The 15,748-nt window shown below is 36.4% G+C and overlaps 1 protein-coding gene across 1 annotated transcript in view; it reads right to left on the bottom strand.

Moving 5' to 3' along the window:
• LOC308677923 (uncharacterized protein C10orf67 homolog, mitochondrial) overlaps nucleotides 1–15,748 on the bottom strand; it is a 69,300-nt gene that overhangs the window by 10,620 nt on the left and 42,932 nt on the right. Inside the window, exons 10-15 of the mRNA XM_081344631.1 lie at nucleotides 7,419–7,652; nucleotides 5,397–5,482; nucleotides 5,246–5,311; nucleotides 3,304–3,388; nucleotides 2,762–2,857; nucleotides 694–793 (exon numbers count right to left, since the gene is read on the bottom strand). Of these exons, the coding sequence (XP_081200757.1) occupies nucleotides 694–793; nucleotides 2,762–2,857; nucleotides 3,304–3,388; nucleotides 5,246–5,311; nucleotides 5,397–5,482; nucleotides 7,419–7,652 (667 nt within the window). The remainder of the gene's footprint in view (nucleotides 1–693; nucleotides 794–2,761; nucleotides 2,858–3,303; nucleotides 3,389–5,245; nucleotides 5,312–5,396; nucleotides 5,483–7,418; nucleotides 7,653–15,748) is intronic.

Raw genomic sequence — 15,748 nt, 5'->3', positions numbered from 1 at the left:
TTTTTAATCTAATAACTGCTGCACAGATTCCTAATGGGACATACTCCGAGGTAAATATTCATGTGATCTGTCTATTACAATTAAGCCTATTTGAACCAGATTTATTAAAGTTTTGGAAGTTCACAAACATGCTTAGCCAGTATCACTATCTGTGCAGAATGTTCATTGTTGGAAGCCCTTGTGATAATATCTATTGAGAAATATGTAATAAGTCTATAGTAAAACTCCCCTCCCTCAATCTGGAGAAGGTTGCAACCTTAATTGTTTATTTTAAGCATACCCCTACTACACAAAGGCTGAATATTGCTAACTTGTGTACTATAAACAGCAATACAGAAAAGTGTCTTGAAAAATAAAGATTAACTGCTTCTGATGATAACTGAAATAAATGAAAGAAATCTGGATGTTGTTTTTAAACTAAGGGAGGGGTGTCAAACTCCTGGCCCGCGGGCCAGATGTGTCATGTGGAAGCCACGCCCACCCCATTGCCGGCAATGGCAAAACCGTCCTGATACGTTGTGCAATGTCACGTGACGTCACGAGTTTGACATGTCTGAACTAAGGCATCTATTTACAGTATAATCAGCAAGAAAATAAATAGATATATGTAAGATTTAAAATTAACCAAGATAATTGATGCCACATATAATTAGAAGAAGAACACTTACCATATTTTACAGAAGAATTACTTACCTTGGATTAAAGCATTGGGAACTGCAGTTGTAACTGGATTGTTGGCATCATTTTGTTCTTCATCACCTGATTCAATGTCTATCTCAGTAGTTATCTCCGGCTGAAATTCAATATTTTGTTATTAAAAAGTCTTATACAATTAAATCACAAGAACCTTTAAAGAGAATCTGTGCAAAATGTTGATTAATATGGTAATTTTAATAAATATTATAATATTTGGGGATTTATAAATTGTAGAAGTTTTGAGTAAAATGTATAAGTAGAACAGAGAAAATATAGTTCTTGAAATTGCAACTTTAATATATATTTTAAACATTCCAACTGAATTAAATTATCTTGAAAGCTATAATGTGGTTTGTTTGGTTTTGGTTTAGCGTGTTGGGTGAATCCAGCCACTAAGATTTGCAAAGCATGATTTATTACCATTGCAGTTTGTTTAATGGACCACAATTAAACAACCAGTGCCTCAAGACAATAGTTGAATCCACTCATTCAAAAATAAGTGATGCTAACACAAAGCAGGATCAATCAGACTTTCAGAGTTCTTGGGCAAAAATGGAATTTTGAGTCCATGTTGCAGGTACTTTCCCCAACTGGAGGCTGAAGAGGTTTGCCAATTCATAAAATGGATGTCAAAGAGGGCATGACACTTTACAAAGCACCAATTTAATGGAAAGCTAGCTATTTTCCTTTCTAGTACTTGTTTTAAAGAATATTCCCACTCTGTAAACCTCCCATTTTGTGGAGAGGTTCCTCTTTCTTGTACATTTAATGATTATTGAATGAACGAATGGCCATTTCACCTTAGTGTTGTGCTATCTTTTGAATTTTCCACAACACTGTCATGATTGTTTCAATCTTATAAACCACCCAGATACACTGCAGTAAGATGGATAGCTCTATAAATTATTAAAACAAATAAGCAAATAAAAAGCACCAGCTTCAGAATGCATATAGACCAACGATTCTCACTTTCAGACTTTCATATGAGTAGTTTTCCATTTACAATCATTTGTTTAGCCATTATTCAAAGTTACAATTTGCAACTGTATTTACAATAGCTGCTGCATCCTGGGGTCATGGGTTAGCCATTTGCAATCTTTCCATCCTGTTTCCAACAAGCAAGGTCAATGGGAGAAGCTGGATTTGTGAATCATTTAACAACTGTAGCAAAAACAGTTGTAAAACCAAATGCAACTCATTTAACAACAATCTTACTTAGCAAAGGAAATTCTGGTCCCAATAGTGCCAGGAAGTTAAGAACTACACAGACATAGACAGACACACACACACACACACAGACACACACACACACACAGAGACACACATACACTATATATATAGTGGGATGCGGTGGCTCTGTGGGTTAGGACGCTGAGCTTGTCAATCAGAAGGTCGGCAGTTTGGCAGGTCGAATCCCGAGTGCCGCGTAACAGAGTGAGCACCTGTTACTCGTCCCAGCTTCTGCCAACCTAGCAGTTCGAAAGCATGTAAAACTGCAAGTAGAAAAGTAGAGACCACTATGGTGAGAAGGTAACAGCGTTCCGTGTGCCTTTGGCATCTAGTCATGCCGGCCACATGACCACGGAGACGTCCTCGGACAAGCGCTGGCTCTTCGGCTTTGAATTGGAGATGAGCACCGGCCCCTAGAGTTGGAAACGACTAGCACGCATGTGCGGGGGAACCTTTACCTTTACATAGATATGAAACTCAAGTCATCATCTATTGTATCTCTAACTTGAGAACTGTATGGCAAATAGGGATTCTGACAACATCCCCAGAGGGCTGGGGGAAAGGAGGGACAACTTTGTGACATCATTGCAGGCTCTGTCCATTTTTTATGCCCATTGTGATACCATATGCATGTACAAAAGGGGAAGAGCTTACATCATAATGCCATGATATTGTTTTCTTCCTTCTCACAAAAGCTGCAAGTAACTGTGGGGGCCTGGATTGTGAATTTACAATACTTGACCATCATTTTTGGGCATACTAGTAATCTTCCAGGCCCTGAGTGACAGGAAGGTTAGCAGCACTAACAACCTAATTATTAGGTAAAATTACACACCAGGGGAGAATACTGCATATACAAAGTACTTGAAATCCAACGGCGTTTATGTGGAGGATTCTGAATTCGATTCTGGATGTGTATAGGCAATGTTTTCTGGAATATAAAACATAATTCAAATGATTCAATGGCCAATGAAAATTCATGCCATAGTTCATAGTCTATCATAGCATTTTTAAAATCATTACTAAAAAAATAAAGTGATAGAAGACAAATAAAAGATAATGTTCATTCTCCAAATCAGAAGGACAAGATATTTTGTGATCTTGAGCTCCTAATTCACCAGAGGTGTCACAATCTGAAAGAGATAGTGTTGTGTCCATGCAGGACATGTAAGTGTTATGATATACAGAGGGATAACACAAAACAAAGAACATCTCAGATATTTGGTGCCCCCAAACTAGGCCTCATGCTGATATCAGAAGTGCCACATAAGTCAGAAAGGAGGTCCTTTCTGAAGCTGAATTTCAAAAATATCACATCCTTTTAGATTTAAAGAAAATAAATGTCAAACTACAGAACATGGCTCCTATTATACCTACCCTTTCAGTTAGTAATGGGCGTCGGAATTTTACTGATTGCTGCAGTGATTGTCTAAGATACATCTCATTCTTAATAGCGTGCAGGCTAGAAATAAATGGAAAGAATCTGTTTTTAAATTAATTAAATGACTGCCTCTCTGCAGCTTCATTTTTACAGAGTAGGGTTGAAACCGAAAGATTTATTGAACTTTCCCAGAATGTATTTAGATGGCAGTGGACCCCTCGACTCAGTGCCCCATTGCAAATTATTTCTGGAAATCCCCATAGTTCAAAAATAGTTGACTGTTGCTGCTTAACAAGAAAAAAAACTTTGAGTTGCAGTCTAAATCATAGCAAATTGGACAAAGGCCACCCACCACAAGCTATTTTTTACATATTATAACAAAATATCATTTGCCTTTACACTCTGAGTGGTTGTTTACTGAATCTTCTCCTTCCCCCCATTTTTTGGAGGTAGCAATATTTGCCTACTCCTACGCTTTGGCACTTCAACAGTTCTTGGGGATTTCTCAACAATAAAACATAAGGATTTAACTGGACTATCTGCTCGTTGTTTCAGGACCTAGGATATATATCACCTGGTCCTGGAGAATTAAACTCAGTGTGAAAGATATTCCCAAACCATGTTTATATCAATTTCAAACTTTAATCCTGCTCTTTGCAATTTCCAAGTTGAATACATAGGGTTTCTTTGTTAGAAAAGATGGAAACAAATGGGAAATAGTTTTCTTTGCTATCTGTTAGCATTTTGCCTTTTCTATTAGGCAGTTTGTGTGACTATTTTAACTTTTATTTTAAATATATTTAACAAAGACCTTTTGACTGGTCTTAGCATTTTTAGCCAACCTCAGCTCATTTTGAACTTTCATTTTTCTGACACCAGATTTACAATTCTGGCCTACCTGTCTGTATTTTGCTTTGTGATTTGGCAATCTTTCCATTTCCTGTATGTGTCCTTCTTTGTTTTCATATCTTTAGTAAGCTTTTTGCATAGCCACATTGGCTTCCTTTCACATTTTTTCTCCTCACTGAAATTTCTTTCAATTTTGCTTTTCATGTTTCCTTTTTAAGGAAACATTCCCATAAATACTAAGCATCTTTTACTATTGATTTCTCCTGTTACAAGATCTGACTTTTAATTTCTAAAGTTGAGCAAAATCCACTGTTCTCAAGACTAAATTGCATATTTTGACTATGGAGTTTTTGGTGCTCTCGGAGCTTGGTTGTTTCCTTGCAGACGTTTCATTACCCATCAGTCATTATGGCTGCATCTATTCATGTTTTGTAAAAACATCTGAATAGAGAAAATTTGCAAGTACATTCCACAACCACCAAAATCCTCAGGTAAATTCCTGATTGCTCATTCACATAGCTCCTCCTTCGAACTAGGCTGCCTAATATTCCTCTTTCAATTTCTGCTTACTCAGTAAGGAGTTATCCAGGTAGACAACAGCTCCCAAGATACAGTCCTTGTAATTATCAGCTATTCAGGAAATGAAAAATATGAGTTTTTCATACTTCACTCTCGACATACACTTCCTCAGAATAAATCATTGTCCTCAGGCAAATTCCTTTTAGCTTTCTTTCTTCAGTATTTCAATGAAGGATAAAGTGCATTTTGAAATCATAGTCTTTTGTCAGCCTACTAATTCTAACTGTGCTTTATGTAATGCACAAAAAGGGTTATATAATTTGCTTATAGGATTGTGGACTAATTCTAGTTGAGTATGCATTTTACTAACACTTAAAAATGTCCAAAGAAAAAGTTTTGTCGCCATAATTATTTGTGAGTGTTGTACTTCGCAGGCTACAGTTTATAGCTTAGTGTTATGGGTGTAAAAGGTCACAATGTTATGTTCACAAAGCCTACAACAAAGCAAATACACAAGGCTTAGTATGATGTGTTAATACAATTAAATAGATAGTATTAGTAACATAATACCTTTTCTTTAGAATATCAAACTTTAATACCCAAGATTGATTCAATTCACTTAATTCCTTCTGAAGTCTGAAAAAAGAAAAGAGGAACATTTGTATGTTTTTTAAATATAGCACGATTGCCTTATTCATACAACACATCCTTGTGAACGTACCTCTGTGCATGCAATCTTGCTTGTTCTTCAGCTTTCTTAAGCCTCTTTATTTCATTATATAATGCTTTTCTCTCAGTTGCCATTACCTTTTCAAATATAGTTTACAACACACACACACACACACACACACACACAGAGAGAGAGAGAGAGAGAGAGAGACAGACACAAACAAAAAGAACAAGAACTATGCATTAATTATAGATGTATGGAAAATGCTGAACACACAGATATAACAGTTGGACACAGAGAGAAATATTTATTCATTCAAGATTATCAGTATATGTTAATCTCTCTCTCCCCCACCCCAAATACCACATTAAAACTACTGAATGTAATTATTAACCAAAAAGCAGCAGCTGAGAAGGCTATGGGTTATATAAAAACCTTGGAAAATAGTATGTACTTACAGTATCTACTGCAGGTTTATTGATAAGCCTACACCTTGTTTAAAAATCTAAAACTGTTATTGTTAATTCTAGATAAAAAAAGATGACGTAAAAACAGATTCATTCAAATGCTATTGAAAAGGATACTGATTTGTGAAGATCAGGAGTATGGTATCCAGTGTCCACAAACTGCAATAATTAAGAGCATCTGTCAGATCTTACTACCTTTATCAAAACTGCAAAGGCTCTTGCCCTTTCTTAAGTATCTGCAGTGTCACTGACAAAAAAGATGGGACTTACATCTCAGTGATGCAATGCTGCTTTTGTTATTAGGTCCTGCTTCCCTGGTGGGTAACATTGCTTCCAACCTCCACACTTTCTGGCCTTGCTAACTGGTCTTATTAAAGTTGTAGAGGTTGAGGGGTCATTAGCTGCTCCATGCATAGTCAGCTGGTACATTGGCCAGTATTTTGAATTTTAACTAAAAAGAGTTTATATTTTTGTTCATTTGTTGACCTCGTTTGAAGAGAGAAAAAGAGATCTTAGCATAATCAAGTGAATTAACTATATTCTCCATTGTCATTCTGCCCATTCCTTTCTTTGTTCTCAGTAATTATCCAACAAAACTTCAGTTATATTCAAGCAGGACATTATAGTTACCAGTATTTGACTAAAACAATTTCAAATTCTGGCTTATTTCAGTACTTGAAAAGCAGTTTGGTAGATGATATAATGGGAAACTGTGAATTGAAAACTGTGACAAGGAGGGAAAAGTTACTGAAAAGACAGAGCATGAGGTAAAGTGAGTGACCCATAAACAAACAACCATGTGAGTTCAGAGCTCCTGCATGTCGTGGCTCATTAAACTGATATTAATACATCCTTATGAAACCAATAAATCTTAGCCTAATGCCACTTTTTTTGTCCAGAAAAAAGAACCATCTTCTCTAGAGTAGTTTTCTCAATTTGACATCCTCTAGAGGTGAAGGGTCTACAATTCCAAGCCAGTAGGTTTATTAAGTCTTAAAGGAAATGAAAACCTCTAGAATAGAGTTGTCAAACTGCCGGCCCACGGGCCAGACGCGTCGCGACGAAACCGCACCCACCCCATTGTCGGCAATGGAGAAAAAGCTCCAATACGTCGCACAACGTCATGTGACGTTGCGAGTTTGACATGCCTGCTCTAGAATAAGCTGAAATATAAAAAACAAATAACGTAACAAACTTAGTTGTATAACTTATCAATAGTTGCATAATATATCAGCAACTTTATCTTCATTTTTCATCAAAACTAGATAAGCACAAGATAGTAATTCCAGAAAATTGATCATCAGATTAAGTTTTAGAGTTTATGTTTAGCCCTTCCAAAGAACTTTTGAGCTGCAATGAAAATCGCATAAAATGTAAACTTGCACAACGCCTTTAACCTAATGGGGAATGCTAGTGGAATGGCGTGTGGAACATGCCACTTGTCAGGATAAATCCAAAGAAAAACAGAAAATTCCTTGCTCCCTCTTCATTTTGCCCTTCTGTTACAAAGGCCATTGAGAAAAGTTATGAGGACAATGATGCAGCTGAGGAGGAAGATGTGATATGGGGATAAGGGTTGTCTTAGCTTAGAAAAATAGTTCATTACCTCATCCAAAATTTCACCTATCCCATCTCCTTTGCTGGCTGAGTCTTTGGTGGCTGCATCTTTGGTGGCTGCGTCTTTGGTGGCTGCGTCTTTGGTGGTTGTGTCTTTGGTGGTTGTTTCTTTGGTGGTTGCTGGTTTAAGAGTTGCCTCTTTACTGGTTGTCTCTTTGACAGTTTTCCCTTTCAAGCTTTTTTTCCGGCCCTTTTTCACTTTTCCCTCCTGTTCTGAGGCTTTCTAAAAATACAAATAATAATCCTTCCATTTAAGACATGAAGGTTTTTGTAGGCGAACTCTCAGGCACTGAGCCCTGATAGAAATCTCATTCCAAAGCTTGGCTAGTTGTATGTGGGGGAGTGGATCTAGTCTATCATCTCAAATACCCTCCCAAGGGTAACTCACCTGCTCCCCCCTTTGTTCATCCTTTGATGGTCTGTTTCAGAGGACTTCTTTCAGATTCCTGCTTCTTAGGGTTTAGGGATATAAATATTAGAAATGGATAAAACACAATAATAACAAGCCATGAAAGGCTGAATGGCAGTCAATTTATAAGGCAACAGAGCTGTCTAGCCCAGTCACAACATGGTGAAAGTAACAAAATAAGATTTAAAAACAACAATAAATAACTAATGCTCAGCTGGGATGAAAAAAGCAAGTAAGATAAGGAAACTAATGTGGGAGGAAGAACACAATGGAAGAAAATTATCTTTAATCTTCATTCCACAAGACAAATCTCATCTGTTAAGTGCCTATGATGTCCCCCTATCTTAGATGAGATGCATTTGAGATGAGATGAGGTTTACTGCAGTGAGGATGCAACAATAGAAATAAATATGGCCATTTAGTGGGGAGGAAAGTTCCTTATTTCTGCCCTAGCTATTAAATATATTAACAGAATTTTGTTGCTGTTGTATATTATTTTCAATCACATGTGTATATTAATTTTAGATAAGAACAATGGTCTTCTACAGACTCTAAAGTTGAATTTTTAAAACCAAGGTTTGTTAAAGAAGGCATTCTGGGTTTTTAAAGAAATTACTCTAGTTTCTACACTGGTATCTTTGACTCTCAGTATACCTGTAAATATCTTATTTGGTGCCAATCAAAGCCATTTAATAGTTTTAAAATATACAAAAATATACAAAAAATAGGAAATTAAATGTGGTTGAACGAGGAGTTAACCTCTAGAATAAGCTAAAAATAAAAATGCTTCTGCATCCTAGGCACATCTAAGAGGCATTCTTAGCAAAAAAAAATGACAAGGAGCTGCTGAAAAGTTTATTCATTCCCCCCCATCCCCAACAAAAGACCGAAGCTAAAGTGGTAATGACTTGCCACAAGGCTATAAATAATTGGCAGCAACAGTAATGGGCCTTTTCTTTCTATTCCCTTCAGGGCTTATTTTCTTTGCCATTGTTTTTTTTTTTGCCTAGTGCTATTTTTGTATTTTTTCTATTATTCTTAGTTTCTTTTAATGTTTTGGATAATTGTAAACAGTTGGGCAGCATACACATTTAATAAATTATTCTTCTACCAGTACTCCTACTATCTCCATAACAGGTAGTCCTCAACTTGTTACCATTCATTCAATGATGGTTCAGAGTTACGACAGCATTGTTTTGTCTTTCTAAAGCTAGTTGTTCCCTCCTGTTGCTATGTGGATAAAATTAGGGGAATGATGCTTGCATTCCTAAAAAAAATAGCTTGTCCAAAAAATTTTCCATACAAAAATTATATACCATTGAAGAAGTTTATATGAATTATAAATCTACATTGAACCAAATGTGACTCCATGATGATTTCTTAGCAAATGCACGCTTTTTTTAGATTACCTTTATTTTCATATGAAATGGTTCATCCTATTTATTTGTTGTTTCCAGTATTTCCATACCACAACTTCATCTTGCTAAATAATTCATGAACCAAATCATAGCAACAAATAACCATGATAATTGTATTGTATTGTAAGCTACTTTGAGTCACTGCACCAGTAAGAAGGGCAGCATAACAAATAAATAAATATTTTTCATGAAACATGGATAAAATATAAAATACCTCACTGCTGATCATATAGAAAATAAATCATTGTTATTATTTGGATGTTTATAACCCTTGTTTTGTACTATCAGTTGTTTTGAGCACCGCCTAGAAATACAATAAACAAAAAGAAACAAATACATGTTTTTTTCACCAATGTTCTGGTGGAAAAACCACTTTAGTTGTTTTTTAAGAAGTAATTAAATTGAAGGTTAGCTGGATTGCAGGGGAATGTGTGGGATAGCAAGAGAGAAGCCTTGCTTCTCAATCTGTCATTTTCTCCTGAACAATGGAATCCAGAGCATCTCTTTTAAAGCACATGGACAAGCTGGCCAATGTCAGGTTGGAAGAGACAGTTCTTATAATTATTCTGGGCTCTTACCTACATTCTGAAACCTAACAGAACAGCACAAGAGCCATAAAAGAGGGGTAATAGATAATTTTGTATCAGGTGCAGTAATCTTCAAGGGCAGTCCAAGATAGAGTGCATTGCAGTAATCAAATCTGGAGTTAAAGAGGACACAAGTGAGTTTTAAAAAGATTTAAAAAGAGCTGCAACCACCACAGTATCTAAAATTGGGCAAAGATCCTTGGCCCTAATTTCTATCAGCTAATTTAGGTGAAGATGTGCATCTCACAAGTATTCCTAAGTTTGAACTGAATGTAAAGCAGTTCTTCCAACCTTTAATCCTTGAGTATTTCAGAAGAATAGTGGACTAACAATAGTTATCAAAGCAGCTTTGATATCAAACAGGACAAAGACTGCTATTTCTGATGCATTCCCAGGTTTTAATTCTAATTGAAATGTATTCATATAATTACTTTGCCAGATTCTTCAAAATCTCATCTAAAAGGGAAAGATTGTAGATTGGGTGAAAATTTTTAACGCTGTGAAGCTAAGGGATGGGCTCCACAGCTAAGGAATCACTGGATTTTTAAGATGACAGATACAACTCCCACTTCACCATCAGAAGGGGGTTCTATCTATCTGGTATGGTAAGGCAGGGGTCCCCAACCCCCATGGCCTGGAACCATGTGGCGGGTGAGCACATGAAGTTCTGTTTGTGCACATGAAACCATCCCCTTCCCCGCCTTTGCTTCAGCCCCGCTGCCAGTCCAGAGAGCCAGCAAAATTGAGGAAGGTGATGTTAAATCAGCATTCTGGTCATTACTAAGTTGGAAGGTTACAAAATTGATGGAAAATCTACAGAAATAGGGCAAGCAACAGAAGAAGAACCAGAAAGTTCTACAAAACTATACAGGAAATTTGGAGAACAATACAGCGGCCAACAAAATGTTTGTCTATGTACCAATATCAAGAAAGGAGACTTACAGAGTGTGCAACCTATTAGATCAATTTGTAATTTTCACATGTCAACAGAATTATGATTATGATTATGCAGGTTAGAGAGCTACATAAAAACAGAGAGGCCAAATGTTCATATTTGCTTTAGAGAGGTTTAGGGAACAAGAAACATTATAGTTGATCTGTCCTGGATAAGTGAGAAAGCCAAAGAATACTAAAAAGAAGTTGGTATGTGCCTCATTGATTATGGAAAACTCTTCAACTGCATCAACTACGTCAGCCTATGGAAAGCGCTTAAGAAAATGGCAATCCCAGAACATCATATTTCCTCGTGTGAAACCTAAAGACTAGACAGGAAATCCCAGCCTGGATTCCTGTCTATCACAACATGGCAAAATAGACTGCTCCAGAATGGCAATACAGCGAAACCAGGCTGTATATCCTCTCTTAATTTTTTTCAACCTATATGATGAATATATAGGAAGAAAGCTGAACTGAAAAAATTGTGTGGTTTTAAAACCGCAAGATGAAACACTGATATATTGCTCTTTGCTGGTGAGTGGTGTCACTCTGATAGCTGAAAATCAAATGATCTGCAAGCTCTAGTAATTAAAGTCAAGGAGCACAGTGGAAAAATTGTAACTAAGACTAGATATAAATATGGTCAAACTAATGGCAACAGGTAGGAATCAGTCTTAGAAGTAACAGAATAATAGAGTTAGAAGGGACCTTGGAGGTCTTCTAATCCAACCCCCTGCTCAAGCAGGAGACCAGATAAATAGCTGTCCTATCTGTTCTTAAAAGGCTCCAGCGATGCAGCACCAACAATTTCTTGGAGGCAAGCCATTTCACTGATTAATTGTTCTCAGCGGAGAACAATTTTTGCTGGTCCATTAATTTAGTCACTTTATCAAATGCAATAAGGTTGCAATGCAATAAGGTTTCTCTTACATGATTTGTTTTTGACAAACCCATTTTGGCTTCTAAATTCTAAGGATGTTAAAGTGGTGGATAAATTTTGCCTTTTAATATTGACTATCAACAGCAAACTCCCATCAGGCTAGAGTCATTAGGATAGAAAAGCAGATCAAAAGTTCTGGTCTCATTTTAGCCATGAAAGCCAGCTGGGTGACCTTGGGCCAGTCACTCTTTCTCGGCCCAATTCACCTCACAGAATTGTTGTTGTGGGAAAAATGGGAGGAGGAATGTGTGTTGTATATACAGTATTTGCCACCTTGAGTTTTTTTATAAAAATAATAAAGGATGGGATACATATAAACAAAGAAACAAAACTGAGAAATATAGTAGGAAAGAGAAGGGGATGACCAGCATCAAGATGGAGAGATTTCATTACAGCAGTAATGGGTGCACTGTTGGAAGATCTGAAGGGCCAAATTTGAGGACAAATCTTCCTGGAATAGGTCTATCTATGTAGTTCTTAAGAGTCAATACCAATTTCATTACACACAATAAATCAATTAATAAAATATTTTCCCTGGTTGAATTGCACTTTTGACAGCTAAATAAATGTATTATACAACTGTAGTTATACATATACAAGCATCAGGCAACTCAAGATCTTGTGCTGATTAAAACATATTAAACTTACTTTGTTTTTTATTTTTAAATACAAAATATTTTTCTTGTGCAAATATTGCTCAGATATATACAAATATAGGGTATTAAGGACCTTTTGAAATCCTGACAGGTGCCCACTTCTGTATCTACCCATAATTCAAGCTACTTCACTAAATCTGTGTTAGAAGACAAATATTGAACAAAGCATACATGTGTTTAACCACAATTACATTCTATTTTCTCTTATGCAGCTTCATGAACTTCATTGTACAGTTTCCAGTATGCCTCAGAATAACAGCACAAAGCAACCAGATAAATCTGTTTACTAACCATCTCACATAAAAAGCAGTACTGCCAAAATCAGGTCAGTTAATAGAAGACAGCAAAGAGTTAGTTTTCTCTATGTTTTTGGTGTGATTTATTGTTGTTTGGATTTTTGCTTAAGTACACATATTAAGTAAATTAGGAAAAGATGTTTGGTGTGGACTGTGATGGGACAGTGGGTTTTGGGATTATTGTTTTGTTAAAGAGAAAAAACACTTTATTTATTTGTTTAAAGCATTTATCTAGCTGCCCATTTTATATCGAACTCTGGGTGATTCCCCCAAAACATCATCGATATATCATTAATACCTACATATATCTATTAAAACCATCAGTCTTATAACCTGGCACCAAGTACACTTTCACATTCAATCCATCTGACTGGCCCTGTCTCAGCATTTGGGAAAAAAATCAGGCCTTTAAGTACTTTTCAGAAGGCTGTGAGGGAAGGATGAGGGAAGGATGTTCCATAGGGAAAGAATGTCATGGAAAAAGTACACTCCCCAGATCGCATAAGGTGGCAATGTTTAAGAAAAGGGACTAGGAGAATGCCCATTCTATTTGACTTTGTAGGATAGATAGGTAACCTTAAGGAGAGGCAGTACCTCACATAACTGACACTGTGCCATATAAGTTTTTCAGCACCTTGAATTTCACCTGTAAGGAAACTGGGAACCAGTGCAGCTCACACAACATAGGTGTTACATGGGCAAACCTAGGAGCACCTATCACTATGCACACTGCCACATTCTGGACCAATTGTAGCTTTTTTCTAAGGAAGCCCCATGTATAGTGCATTGCAGTAATCCACATGAAAAGTGACCAAGGTATCAATGATTACAAACAAGGTGTCCCACCCAGGAGGGGTGCAATTGGCATACCAGACAAAACTGTGCAAAGTCCCTCCTAACCACAGCTGCTACCTACTCCTCTAGTTATAAGATGTAGCATCTCTCACTTCATTTCACCAATATATGCTTTGTTTCCTGAAACAGTGGAGACTCAGAAAATCCTGGGTTCAGACTCTTCAGCTTTACATTTGTTAGATAGGGTGAATCTGTTATGTATCCAGGTGAAGAGAACACATACACACTTACATAGCAGTCACCACCAGGGGGCGTTGAACTGTATCTGTTTTGGCGGGAACCCAGTTTCGGCGGGAAACAGAGGTTCAAACCAATTGGCCAGCTGCTTACCTGGCCAGGTATAAAAGGAGGACAGGTAACCCCTATTCCCCAGTACAGTCACATCCACCGAATAAAGATCTGCCATGCTGTACTCATCGTCTCGACGTCCTTCCTGCTCTCCAGAACTCACTATACAACAGAATCATTATTCACTTCATCTCTGCCCACAGCTCCTTATTCTCTTTGCTTTTTAAAATGCATTTTTCTATGGTAAGACTGGAAACACGCAGTCATTTCCTGGGATTCAAAATGAACTTTGAAGAGCTGACTTCCAAATATATAAATGTGGGACTGTCATACAATGAATTAAAATGAAGTAAATGAACTGGAAGAAAGTATTATTCCTATCTTTAAAATGTATGTCTTTGAAAGAAAAATAATTTTTATATAGAAAGAAATTCATTTATCTGATTCTTTCTAGGTTTGCTATATTATTAATAATAAGAATTTTCCAAATTTAAAATATGTATTTCAGTCCCAGTTCAAGGCATCCCCTTCCATTCTTAAGTCCATAAAGTCCATTCATAATGGCTTTAAACCACATCAGGCTCAAAGCAAAGTGTACCTTCTCTTAGATCAGGGCCTGGAGCTATAACTCTTAGTTGATACTACAAAATGATTCACTAGGAACGCATGTTTAACGGAATAATGACACTGATATATTAGTTACTGAGTTACCCTCTTAAATGTAGCAAACACAAACATCTTGATAACAAATTACTTTTTTTATCTGAAAACAAATCACAGATATTTCAAAACTATTTACCACATTATAATTAACTGATCATATTTCTCTCCTTTCTTTTGGGACTGTTTTCCAGTCTAGATAATCTCAGCATGTGTGACTTTCCCACTACATGTCACACTTTTACAAATATAGGTTTGATTAATAAAGGAAAGCAAATTCCTTTTGCAGCCAATACAGCATCAAAGGAGCAGGTGAGTTATACATGGATTTAGACATTAACTTCTGAGCACTTGCTTGGTGTGTGCCATTATTTGAAGTTTGAGAAAGATATAGGATAACAGTAGCGTTTAGTCAAACACAGTTTTATCAGCTCCATATTAAGAATATCTTTAGGAAGGAATACAAAAACAATCCTTCATTATTTAAAGCACCTGCTGACTCATCCATGTATTGGAACATGCTGGTTAAAGAACCATAACCAACGAGATTTTATAATAAAGCGATCAGTTGTAAATAGTTGGTTTTTTAAAGCTTGCTGAAAGAAATATGGCCATTGCATAATGTTTTATGACATCTTGATAGAGTTTCAGGTGCTAAGCCATATAATCTGAACTTCTAACTTTACTCATAATTTTTTGAGAAGCAACTGAAAACAAATCTGGAGCAAGGCATGTTTTGAGACACTTAAGTTTCCCATTGTCTTCAGTTGTCATGCCCAATCCTCAGCAAACAGCTTCCATGCTCCGCTCTCAGTTTATTATTCTATAGTTATTTTTAACAAATTATAAAGCACGTGGTTCCTTTGATCCTATTGTTTTCCTCATCTATGTGGGTAGGATTACTTTATTATTTATATCTAATGTACGTCTTCCATGTAAGAATATATATTTATATATTAATATTTCTGTATTCTCGTGCAATTATTTCTAAAATCTTGGATGTAGCTATTGCCTAAATGGATTTTAATGTCCTTAATCAGACTTGTGAATTGCAAACAAAGGCAGTCTGTTAGCTTCATGTCTTATCAGTGGAAATGTTTGACTGGCCACAGCTGGAAACAGCACTGGGAAAGACAGAACTTTTGGCCTCCTTTGGTAAGATCCTTCATCTGTTTTGTAGCACAGAATATTGTATAAGAGTGTCTTCAAGTAATCTATGCAAATCACTCCTATTTTCCATTAAATTTGAGTAAGGAACTAAAATGTGTTTAATT

The sequence above is a fragment of the Vipera berus genome (genome assembly GCF_964194415.1).
Source record: "Vipera berus genome assembly, chromosome: Z".
In the NCBI taxonomy this organism is placed as follows: Eukaryota; Metazoa; Chordata; class Lepidosauria; order Squamata; family Viperidae; genus Vipera; species Vipera berus.
Note: the sequence above shows the minus strand (reverse complement) of the source record. Positions and strands in the feature narration are given on the sequence as shown.